The 12,456-nt window shown below is 35.3% G+C and overlaps 2 protein-coding genes across 4 annotated transcripts in view; both read left to right on the forward strand.

Moving 5' to 3' along the window:
• The window catches only part of LOC148953928 (calcium-dependent secretion activator-like), a 97,486-nt gene extending 92,998 nt beyond the window's left edge, over window positions 1-4,488 (forward strand). Inside the window, exons 5-6 of the mRNA XM_089086024.1 lie at window positions 2,879-2,958; window positions 4,313-4,488. Coding sequence (XP_088942150.1) covers window positions 2,879-2,958; window positions 4,313-4,488 — 256 coding nt within the window. The remainder of the gene's footprint in view (window positions 1-2,878; window positions 2,959-4,312) is intronic.
• Cadps (calcium-dependent secretion activator 1) overlaps window positions 2,883-12,456 on the forward strand; it is a 245,037-nt gene continuing 235,463 nt past the window's right edge. For all 3 annotated transcript variants that reach the window (XM_089085689.1, XM_089085690.1, XM_089085691.1), the window contains exon 1: window positions 2,883-2,958. The gene's annotated coding sequence lies outside the window, so the exon portion shown is untranslated. The remainder of the gene's footprint in view (window positions 2,959-12,456) is intronic.

Raw genomic sequence — 12,456 nt, forward strand, 5'->3', positions numbered from 1 at the left:
TTTTAACTATAATAGGAATTAATTTCTGTTGGTCCTGAGTTCAATATGGCTATTTACTTTTCTTAGAAAACTTATTTTTGCGTTAGTTTTTTTTTAATTAATAATAATAAAACATTGAAGCCTTATGGCCTTTGCTATAGACAACTTAATTGCATAGCCCTGATAAATCAAAAGTGATTTTTTCACGCAACAATGAATGGATCGAAGATCCATGATCGAATGGATATTGCCACAATAATTTAGCATTTATCGCAAAGTATGTATTTTAACCTTATTTTAAGCATGGCTGTAATTTTAAGTATTTTAGCATTTTCAGTTTGAGAGAATTTCTGGGAGTAATTGGATAGAAAATTCTTTATCTAGTTCTTATTAGTGTATTTTGATGTGTCTTAACGTCCTTTCGAAATTTCTTGAAACTTTTAACTTTCTTCTCATACAAAACTTTTCCTTATTAAAGTCTTTGGGGGGGGGCAGCGTAGTTGGCATAAAGAAGAAAACTTTAGTGTAGACAGTAGGAGAGGGGGGAGGGTGAGGTCTTTGAACTATTTAAAAAAAAATTGTCTCAAAGTTCTTATCGGATGGGTTTGAGAAAAAAGGGCGTGGAGGGGGGGAGGGGCTAGGTGCCCTCCAATCTCTTTTGACTCTTAAAAAGTGAACTAGAACTTTCAATTTCCAATCAAATGATCCCTCTTTGAAGTTAATACGAGTTAATGAAGTTAATAATAATCTTTGAAGTTAAGACCCATATATGCCCCCAGGGCATAACTGGCAACGCCTGCCCCCGGGCCCTGGTAGGGTGTGTCAACACCGGAATTTTTGTTATATAATCTTTGAACTATTTTTAACAAAATAGCTATCTTAAAATTTTTATTGGATGCATTTGGGAAAAGAGGGTTCGGAGGGGGGAGCTGTTTACCCTCCAGTATCTTTGACACTTAATAAGTGAACTAGAATTTTCAATTTTCAATCAAACGAATCCCCTCTGAAGTTTATACGAGCATTCCTTCCATAAGAACCATGCATGCCCCAGGGCATAACTTATAACCCTTGCCCCTGAAGACTGAGGGCGGAGTGTCCTGCTCAAGTATATAATTGATAGAACTTTCAACTACGTTGAACCAAATGGCTTTATAAAAATTTTGATTGGATCTGTTTGGGGTAATGGTGGGCGTGGAAGGGGTGTCAGTTACCTTAGAATCACTTTCGACTATTAAAAAGGGAACTAGTCATTTAAATTTCCAATCGACTGGGCCCTTTCTGAAGTTTCTACGACAACATTGTCTATACAAAACCTTATATGCCCCCAAGGCATAACTTACAACCCTTGCCCTGAGGGCTGTGGGGGAGTTGTCATCCTCAAAGACCTAATTTCCAGAACTTAAAACTACGTTTAATAAAAGGACTGTCTCAAAATTTTGATTGGATGTGTTTGGGCAAAAGGTGGGCGTGAGAGGGGGGTTAGTTGCCCTCAAATTAGTTTAGACTATTAAAAAGGGCAGTAGCCCTTTGAATTTCCAATCGAATGAGCCTTTTTTGAAGTTTCTACGAGAACGCCTTCTATAAAAATCTTATATGCCCCTAGGGTATAACTAAAAACCCTTGCCTTGAGGGTTGTGAGGGAGTGTCCTCCTCGAAAACATATTTTCTTTCTAGAAATCACCTACGCTGAACAAAATGGCTATCTCAAAATTTTGATTGGATGTGTTTGGGGGAATGATGGGCGTGGGAGGCTAGTTGCCCTCCAATCACTTTCGACTATTAAAAAGGACACTAGCCCTTTGTGTTTCCATTCGAATGAGCCTTTTTTGAAGTTTCTACGACAACACCTTCTATAAAAACCTCATATGCCCCCAGGGCATAACTTAAAACCCTTTTCCTGAAGATTGTGGGGGAGTGTCCTCCTCAAAAACATATTTTCTATCTGGAAATCAACTACGCTGAACAAAATGGTATCTCAAAATTTTGATTGGATGTGTTTGTTAGTTGCCTTCCAATCACTTTCGACTATTAAAAAGGGCATTAGCCCTTTGAATTTCCAATCAAATGAGCCTTTTTTGAAGTTTCTACGACAACGCCTTCTATAAAACCGTATATGCCCCCAGGGCATAACTTAAAACCCTTGCCCTGAGGGTTGTGGGGGAGTGTCCTCCTCAAATTTTCTGCCTGAAAATCAACTACGCTGAACAAAATGGCTATCTCAAAATTTTGATTGGATGTGTTTGGAAATGATGGGCGTGGGGGGGGGGGAGGCTAGCTGCCCTCCAATCACTTTTGACTATTAAAAAGGGCACTAGCCCTTTGAATTTCCGATCGAATGAGCCTGTTTTGAAGTTGCTACGACAACGCCTTCTATAAAAACCTTATATGCCCCCAGGCCATAACTTAGAACCCTTGCCCTGAGGGTTGTGGGGGAGTGTCCTCCTTAAAAGTATATTTTCCATCCGGAAATCAACTACACTGAACAAAATGGCTATCTCAAATTTTTGATTGGAAGTGATTGGGGGAATGGTGGGCGGGGGGGGGGGGGCTAATTGTCCTCCAATCACTTTCGACTATTAAAAAAGGCACTAGAATCTTGATTTCCAATCGAATTAGCCGCCTTATAAGTTTTTACGACGACCCCTTCCATATGAAGTGCCTCTGGAAAAAATATAATAATAAATAATAAAATATTGGAGCAGTAAGGCCTTTACTATAGGCAACGCTACAGCGTTGCCTCTGATTGAGTTGAGTGAAAGAGAGCTGACTTCATGAAGGTTCATAAGCAAAATTGGTTTCTGTTAGGTCCAGATGTGATAGCTGATTTTTGTCTAGCCGAGTAAAAGGATGAATGAACATTGATACTGGTTTTTAGCTTGTATTTATATTCTAATTTTAGGTCCCTTCCCGAGATAGATGGACTGAGTAAAGAGACAGTTTTGACTTCTTGGATTGTCAAATTTGATACAATCTTCAAAGGTAAGCAATGTGTTCATGATTTAGAATTTTTATGAGCGTAATAGGGAGGAGAGAAAATAGCTTCCTCTGGTCCGGAAAATATGGCTGCAGCTCGTATGATGAATTTTTAATAATTTAGTGTAAAATATACAATGACTTGACCACCTCTACAAGTCAGCCATGGTTTTGGACGAAAATTTGTAAAAAAAAAAAAAAAAATATGGAAAAGTGATAAACAGATAATTTATTAGACTATATTGTTAAAACTTTTCATACGGGTTCGGTGTTGGCAATACTGTTCTTTTGTGCATAATTGGAAAAACTCGGGCTTTCGCCCAGGACGTACTATTGCAGTTGAAGGGATTTTAGTTAAATTAACGTAATTGTCATTAAGCGCTAGGGCTATAATGAAACAATTTTTACTTTTAATTCATCAGGTGATAAACAGACATTTCATATTCCAATTCAATTAAGTATACTTTTGAATTCTGTGGATCTAAGGTGTTCAGAACTTAATGTGAAAGTTAAAGGGATTTAGCCTTTGAATGGTTCATAAATACTGATTTAGTCATCCATAAAGTAATGGAGTATCTAAATGGCAGTAAAGTAAATTAATAAAAATATAGCCCCCCCAGCAACCTTGCTCATTACGCTAAAGTCTCAATGCCTTAAGAATGAATTCTCTAACACAAGGTTAATGTAATAAACGTTAGAATTTGTTATTACAATGCTTAGAGTGAAGCGATTTATGAATTTACATTTGGTTTAACGATTAATATTTTTAAAACAATTGTTTTGAAGAGTATTCAGTAAATATAGTTTTGCAATTACCAACCGGCTTTATTTCTTGCGCTCATAAAAAAATATGAGTGCAAAAAAATAAGCCTTAAAAGATAAAAATAAACGCAAAAAAACAAGGCCTTAAAAAAATAAAAACCTTAAAATACTAGGCTTATAAAAAATAGTCAAACTTCAGTAAAAACCGATAAGCTGAGGCACTGTTACCCCCATTCCTTATATTTAGGATTATTTTTGTTCGTTTTAAGCTTTAAGATCACTCTTTCCTTTCCTTTGAAACAGCTTGTTTTTTACTTGATGCATGCAAAGAATACCAAATAAGAATCAAGGTAAATATTCTTTGACTCAATGCTTCTTTTGCAACTATATTCGAAAGGGAAGAAAGATAAATTTTAGAAAACTTGAAACTTTAGAGCAAAATTCAATTAAATTGTATTAAACAAAAGTGGTGAAACTACGCGCATTTGTCTTCTAGTGGATTCGAAACTTCAAACTAACAGCTCTCAAACCATCATCAGAATTAAAATTTTGGTTTGGATTACGCTTTTATAAACGCAATTTCTGAAAAAAATTTCAGCTATTTCGTTAGAGATAACCAAATTCTTAGAAATGAATCCCGTTCAGTTTAGAGCAGTTGTTTACAACTTTTACTTTGCCTCGGCTCCCTTGAGAGCCGTTCATATAGCGCCTCCCTTTGTTCCTATAGCGCCTCCCTTTGTTCATATAGTGCCTCCCTTCCATTTTATAAGATAAAATAAGCACAACATTTTTTAGTACTATAAATTATAAACAAAAAAAAACGAATAATATTTTTATATTATGGTAGCTTAATGAGATGGCTATGCTAGCCTGTTTGTGCAAAGTTTATTAATTCTGATTCAAAGGGCCGAAGTGTGCAAAGTGTCAAAGATGAGATAGCTACATAAAGCTCATTTCTACAACGAAACAAGCGCGATATTTTGATTTCATTTCAGCTAATGCTGGAAGTCTCGTTTCGCATACACGAGATGTTGCAAACGGTAGCAATACTTTTAATGCTTTATTTGACAAAATATTGTATTCACTCTTAATATGCAGCCAAAATTGAATCTGAGATACATTCTGAGATTCTTGTTTAAGGAATAATCACAAGATAATTCAATCAAGTATTCTTTCTCGTTAAGAGAAATTCCAAAGTTAATTCAAGTTCGCCATCAGTTTCGTCGATAAATGAATTCTGTACCCAGGCATATTTTTTTTAATCAGGATTATCAAAATAATTCAAAAATGAATAAGCAAAACATCAATATGTTCAACAAATATGTTTTGTTTGCTTCTAAGTTATCTTTGGTGCATAAATCTAAAAGTGGAAAAATGTCAAACTTGATTTTTCTAAATTTGTCTTTCATAGCTCTAATTTCTTATCACTGTATTTTTTTTTACAATAGATGTATTGGTGGCCCTTGTGGCAATATATTCAAAATACTTGATTTTCCAAAAATGTCCACTAAACAAGTAAGTTTAATAATAAAAGTATCCTCCCCAAACATTTGCGTCTTCTTTTTGACTTTCTTAGAGAAAACTTGCAATTTCTTCTTTTACTTCAAATACCCTCTGAATCTCTTTTGCACGAGATAGCCAACGTTCTTCACAATAGTATAAAAGTAAGGTGTAAGCAGCTCCCATATCTTCACACAACTTTGCAAAAATGCTTACTTTTAATGAACTGTTTTTGTGTAGTTTATAACTTTTGTCACTTTTGTAAAAATGTATTTAAGTTTCTCACTCATATTTTCTTATGCAAGAGTCATTTCTGACGTTAATATTACGTTAATTAAAATAAAATTTGCATTATTTGCTTGGTAATAAAAAAAAATTAGTTTTCGAGTTTTATAATCAACTTTTAAGTGTTTTAGGATATTGTTGCGTGACTGCGTAGTTTTAATTTAACTTTTTTTTTTGTCAATTCTGGCTAATATTCCCACCTCCCTTTAGACTAGGCCATGTTTTCGTAGGGAGGCACGCCTCCAGGTTGGAACTGGTATGGAGCATATTCGTCACATGAACTACGGTCCGTTTTGATCTCAAATCAGTATTTATTTTTTTCTCTGTTTTTAACCTTATACATGATAATAGGCTAGTTTAGTTTATTTTTAGTTTAACACTACACTGTTTACCCTGATTTTTACTTCAGAACACTCTGCACTTCAAAGTCAATACTTGCTTCCGTACTTCTTGTTCATAAACTCATAAAATGTAAGAGGTGTAAGTGTAAGAGGTGTGTAAGTTATGCCTAAGGTAATAGGTAAACGTAGGAGGTGCGTCAATCACCCAAAAAAATTGAAAAAAGTGAAATCAGCTAGTCTCCATTTTTCATTGAAATTGAAATTCTTGATTAGATCATGTCTTTTCAACACGCTATTCTGAAAAACTTTTTTTTTTGGTTGCTCCAAAACAGATAACCAAATCCTTAGAAAAGGATCCTGTTCTGTCATCAAAGCATTTTAAACCAGTTTACATACAACTACTACAAATACTAATAACTCAATGCAGCACCAAGCCGCCCAAGACCAACAACGATACGTACGCTCCTCCTCCATCCTAATAAATTCAAAGTCTTCTTCTTTATACCCTCCCAAGAAGTTTCCATCTTCCTTAAATGTTTTGTTACAACATACGTCCAACCCATTCGGGAACCACCTGCTTTTCATTTGGCCCTAGAAAGTTGGCCGACAAGGCCAGTCTTTAGTAATCTGTACTCCTTCATCCACAGAACGTGTCCTAGCCATCTCAATCTTTCCCTCATTATAGCCCTAGAAATCGGGATTGAACCAAATTGTTCATGCAACTTACTCTTTGAGATACGGTTAGTCAGCCGGGTACCCCAAATAATCTCTCGTCAATTTCTCTAGAATACATCTAGCAATTTCTTTTGAATTTCATGACGATAGATAACAGCGGGTTACTTTATTTCATGTTTATTTCTAAGCTCTTAAAAAAGCCAGCTTATATTTTTATGTAAAAAGCAAATTTTGGTTCGCAAGAGATAAGCCTAACCTCAACTGTGCATTAGAGAAGAATTCTAAGTACTAAAACGAAACTTTCCCGCCAGTAGCCGTTTTTTCTCCTTCATTGATAAATGTATTAGAGAGCAAATGAGGGATAGGAGAGAATTTACCAAACACTTATCTACTAAATTTACCAAACTTAAGAATTTACCAAACCCTCTTATTTCAGACCTGGAAAAATACAAACGAGTTTTTGCTGAACTCTTAATATGTAACTAATAATTTCTAGAAAGGGAACTGTTTGACATGAACAGTGAATTCGATTCGGAAAATATTTAGTTTGGAGACTGGGATTTACAGCCGTCTTTATGTATACGGCAGGTCCTTACCCCCTCCAATTTCATAGCATACGAAATACTTAAATGTCATGTATTTAATCAATAATTTCATCATTACCGTAACACGTTGATATTTCAATGTGTTTATACGGAAAAATCGTCCGTTATTTTTGAAAATAGAAAAATAAAACTGGTAAAAATTACCAAGTAAGTCAGTAGGATTTATTGATTCCCTGCTTCCACCCCTTCTCAAACGTTTGTACTGAATTTTCATTCATCCCAAACGTTCGGGCTGATTTAAAACGAATTTCCGTTATTTCAACGCAATGTGTGCTTAGCATCGAAAACGGATTTTCAAACCGTCACATAGAAGAAAGAATATCAAAAATAAGCTTTGTTTTGAAACACGAGGCATTTTTCATGTTTTACTTTTCCGGCAATAGTATAACACAATAAACCAACTATCCTACTTCCAATTTCCAGAAAATATAAACACTATAAAAGTAATTTGACACTAATCACATTATGGTTAGATAACAGCCTCTTGTTCTAATAATTCAGTTCAAAAGTTTAAAGTGAGCGATATTAAATCTCAAAATTGATATATCTATATATCAGACGAGAAATCAATATTGAATATGGAAACGTAAATATCGATATCGGAAACGATATTTAGAAATTTCAGTTTATTTCCAGCGTTTTCAACCATCTACCAGTGAGCATCCAACAGAAAAATTCCAACATACGAACTCGTTAATATCTAGCGTAAATTTGAAGTTCTACGGGAGGGCAGCTGCCCCCCCCTCTGCTCCCCTTCCTTGCGGTCATGGTTTTAACCAGTAATTTTCGCATCTGGTATTAAAAAAATTGCAATGTATTAAGCATTGGTATCGCTTCTGGAAAAAAGGCATTAGCGGCTACATTTCAAGATTGATTAACAAAAACTATTATTAATCTGCGTAAAAAAAAAAACTTAGTTGGATAAAGGTAAAATAATTAAAGCTTACCATAATCTAGTAATTTTCGTATTACTGAAAAATTTCCACCTCATCCAATTTTTTTCTGTCCTGATAAAGTTCTTTTTTGCTTTTTGACACTTTCAAAACAAATATGCAGCCTTTTCTTAATGGGAGAAAAAGTGAATTGTATCCTAAATTCAACATTAGAAACGGGGGAATTCCCCAGACATTGAGTATGGTCTTGTGAAAGACTGGCCATTCATTTCGCTTATGCAAAAAAATTAGAGCCTTAATGCATAGAGACATACAGTCAAATTACGTTTGCGTTATTTTGTCTTATTTTATCAAATTCTTTTTTGAGTTTGTTTTTCTGTGTGCGCTTATGTTTTTTTAACATGGTGTTAATGCTGTACTTCCATTATTTATGCTGGACTTCAATTTTATGTGTTCGAAACTTGAAAATTTATTCAGTTATCACTAAGTTTACTTTGATAATTTTCCAATTAACCATCACTCTTTATTTTCTCGATTTACAAGTGCTTCCAATGTTGTTATGGTGTTCTGTAGGCTTTTATCTACAGCTAGAGTCTTCTCAATTCCAATATCATCCCTGGAGTCTCCTCCGACGAGCATTTTCTTGCGATATCACTTCTTTTGTTCCTTACGCTTTGTTCAGCAGCCACCAGGGAATTAATATATCCCAGGTCCCTTTTTCCTAGACAATAGGAGCGATTAAAAGGAATTGATTTTTAGTCGCTCGATAAATGAGATACCCGTAGGAAGCGCCGAGTGGTAATTTTCAGGGAGCAGTGGACCGTATACCCGAGGACTAGGTTAGTTTTAGAATAAATATTGATGGCCAGGGTTGCCACCGGTGACACTTTAGTGTCACTGTTGACAGTTTTTTTTTTTAATGGCACTTATCGGGACACCTGACACTATTACGACACTTTTTAGCAAAAGTGGAAATTTTTTTGCTAAGTAGCACTATTTTGCAAAAAAAAGAATTTTTTCAGCCAAAACAAACGGAAGGAAAACTGTCAATCTAGATATGCATCGATATCCTTTTTCTGTCAGTTAAGATTCTTATCTTAACTCCGCGCTCGGCAATTATTCGATGCAAGAATATTTCTGTGCGGTGGAAAACATAAACGTGTTTGTCTCTATCTGTGTGTGAGAAATTTTTATATTCTTATTCTTATCACTGATAAGCGAAGATAACCCAGTGATCTTTGGTACAAAATACTTGGCAATGAAGAGGACAGAGACGATTTCCAAACTCCCCAACAACCCTCAGGGCAAGGATTTTAAGTTATATCCTGGGGTATATAAGGTTTGTATAGAAGGCGTTGTCATAGAAACTTCAAAAGGGGCTCATTTGATTCGAAATGCAAAGGGATAGTGTCTTTTTAAATAGTTGAAAGTGATTGGAGGGCATCTAGCCCCCCCCCACGTTCATCATTCCCACAAACACATCCAATCAAAATTTTGAGATAGCCATTTTGTTCAGCGTGGTTGATTTCCAGATAGAAAATATGTTTTTGAGGAGGACAATCCCTCACAACCCTCAGGGCAAGGGTTTTAAGTTATGCCCAGGGGGCATATACTGTTTTTATAGAACGGGATGTCGTAGAAACTTCAAAAAAAGCTCATTCGATTGGAAATTCAACGGGCTAGTGCGCTTTTTAATAGTCGAAAGTGATTGGAGGGCAACTAGCCCCCCCCCACGCCCATCATTCCCCCAAAGACATCCAATAAGAATTTTGAGATAGCCATTTTGTTCATCGTAGTTGATTTCCAGATAGAAAATATGTTTTTGAGGAGGATACTCTGCCACAACCCTAAGGGCAAGGGTTTTAAGTTATGCCCTGGGGGCATATAAGGTTTTTATAGAAGACGTTATCGTAGAAATTTCAGAAAAGGGCTTATTTGATTTGAAATTCAAAGGGCTAGTGCCATTTTTAATAGTCAAAAGTGACTTGTGATATTTTTTATTGTTGTTGTTATATAGACCAGGACACTTCGTATTGAAAGAGCTGTCTCGTGAGCTTCGAAAGGGACTCATTTGATAGAAAATGAAAGGGCTGATGCCCTTTTTAATAGTCGAATGTGATTGGAGGGCTACTAATCCCCCTTCCACTCCCACCCTCCCATTTGCCCATTATGTTTAAAAACGTAATGTTACCTCTATGTTAAATCAAAATGCACTATGATAAAGCTAATTCACAATAAGGCATCTCAGCAGTATCCCAAGAACGACTGAGGGTATTATGTTCAAATTTTAGGGGCTACTCCTGCTCTTAAAATTTAACCAAATCAAGATAGCGTAAGTGTATCAAAGCTATCAAAGAAAGTAAACAGATTTTTTTACGAATGGTATCAAGTTTTCCATTGCAGGTCAACTGGAGGAGGTATCAAACTAAATAGAACATTACAATTTGTGCCCAGACTTTTAAGATTGTGGATGTTGCAAAAAATTGTTTAAAATTTTTCTCCAACATCCAAATAACATGCCAAACTATAAAGTCTTAAAAAACAAAAATATTTAAAGTGATATTTTCTTTTCCCCTGAAAAGACTCTGTCAATATAAAACGAACAGAAATTAATTAAAAAAAAATTTTCCACAAAATAACTTTTTCAATGAAAAGTAAAGAACTCCATTAAACTAAAAATGAGAAAAATAAAATAAAATAATCTACCAAGCTCGAAACTACTATAAATCTGCATCGATAAATAAATGAAACCCAAAACGAACAGAAATTAAAATAAATAACCGAGTCAAACTCAAAACGAGCAGAAATTAACATAAGTTGGGCGCAAAACCCCTATGCCTTCCCAAGGCCAGAACAAAATTTGCACTTTACTGAAAAAAAATATAAATGTTTTTACTTTTATAACTTTAATCAATCAAATAATTTTAACATTTTGATTACTAAATATCATTATATGTATATTAAAGTGACAATGCACATTTATTTTTATTTTTTTCAGTAAAGTGCAAATTTTGTTCTGGCCTTAGGAAGGCATAAGGGTTTTGCGCCCAACTTACGTTAATTTCTACTCGTTTTGAGTTTGACTCGGTTATTTATTTTAATTTCTGTTAGTTTTGGGTTTCATTTATATATCGATGCTGATTTATGGTGCTGATTTTTTTAATTAATACTCTAAATGCTCGTGTTTAATTATAAAGGTGCTTTCATATTGATACTTAAAATGCTAGTTGACTGTTCCTATGCCCTAGTCCCTGGAGACATCTTAAAGACAAATTTACCGGGAGTGGCGAGAGTTCTCGTGAAACTTATTCTATTCAGGTTGTGATAAACGGGTTAGATGATATAGCTATATTATTGTTTTTCCACTAGTTTTTTCCAAATAAATTATTTGAAAGAGTATCATAGGGTCATCAATAACTACGATCTATGTTAGTGGCACTCTCTTCAGTATTTTTCGAGAAAAGAAAAGTTTCAAGCACACGAATGCACTGTAATAATCCAGATAGTACATATTATTGAAAAACTGGATAAAAAACTCTCAATATAGACGAGTATTGCTGTTGCTTTTTTTTCCGTTTCCTCAAAAGAAAAAAAACTGAAGGTATTTCTTCTTTTCTTTTTATGTTCCTTTTTCACGCTATGAACAAAGACTGCTCAGAAAAAAGAGAAGAAAGTACTCTGGGGGACGAGTTCCCATTTTATATAGTAAGCACGATTTGTGTTTTAGCGGGTTTTTAGGAGGGGGGGCTGGAAAGTTGAGAAGAGTGGAAGTGCTGCGCAAAGCCGGAAATCAGCACCGACTAAGTAAAATCAAAATTTCTTTTTTATAGTTGATAGATGGTATTAGATCCAACATTTCATGTTGGAGAACTTAAAGATGCGGAAAACCACGTGGAGGTGCTCCCAAGCGGATTGGCCAGTATTTTGAATTTGAAAAGCTTGTTGATGAATGCGAGCGACGCGAAGCGTCGTGAGCGGCAAATTTTTGGAAAATGACACTTTTTATACAAAATTGACACTATTTTGCTTCCCAAAGTGGCACCAAAAAAACCGGCTGAGTGGCAACCCTGTTGATGGCAGAACATTTGGTGACTCCTCTAAAGTCTAAATAAAGTGGATTTTCTGGATTTAATGAATTTTCCTATGCTCAATCCGAAAATGTAACTATAATAATATCATCGCCTTCGCGCTTGACTGAGTTTTTAGCGCTTTGACTGAGGCACGAATTGTGTGCGTATGTTAGGGTCAAGATTCTTCTCCAATGTTTTGAAGTCACTGGTGGATACATCTGGTGCCGTCTGGAAACACTGGAAATCTGGTGCCGTCTTTTTTTTAACCTCACCCCTTTTACAGCCCTACTTAATATTGCTAGAAATTGATTGAAATCTCCTGTAAGTCAAAACTAGTGCTTTTTACATTTTAGAATTTTCTGGTCCAGTGTTT

The sequence above is a fragment of the Artemia sp. Qi Xiang Cuo genome, chromosome 3 (assembly GCF_049724085.1).
Source record: "Artemia sp. Qi Xiang Cuo chromosome 3, ASM4972408v1, whole genome shotgun sequence".
Taxonomy (NCBI): domain Eukaryota; kingdom Metazoa; phylum Arthropoda; class Branchiopoda; order Anostraca; family Artemiidae; genus Artemia; species Artemia sp. Qi Xiang Cuo.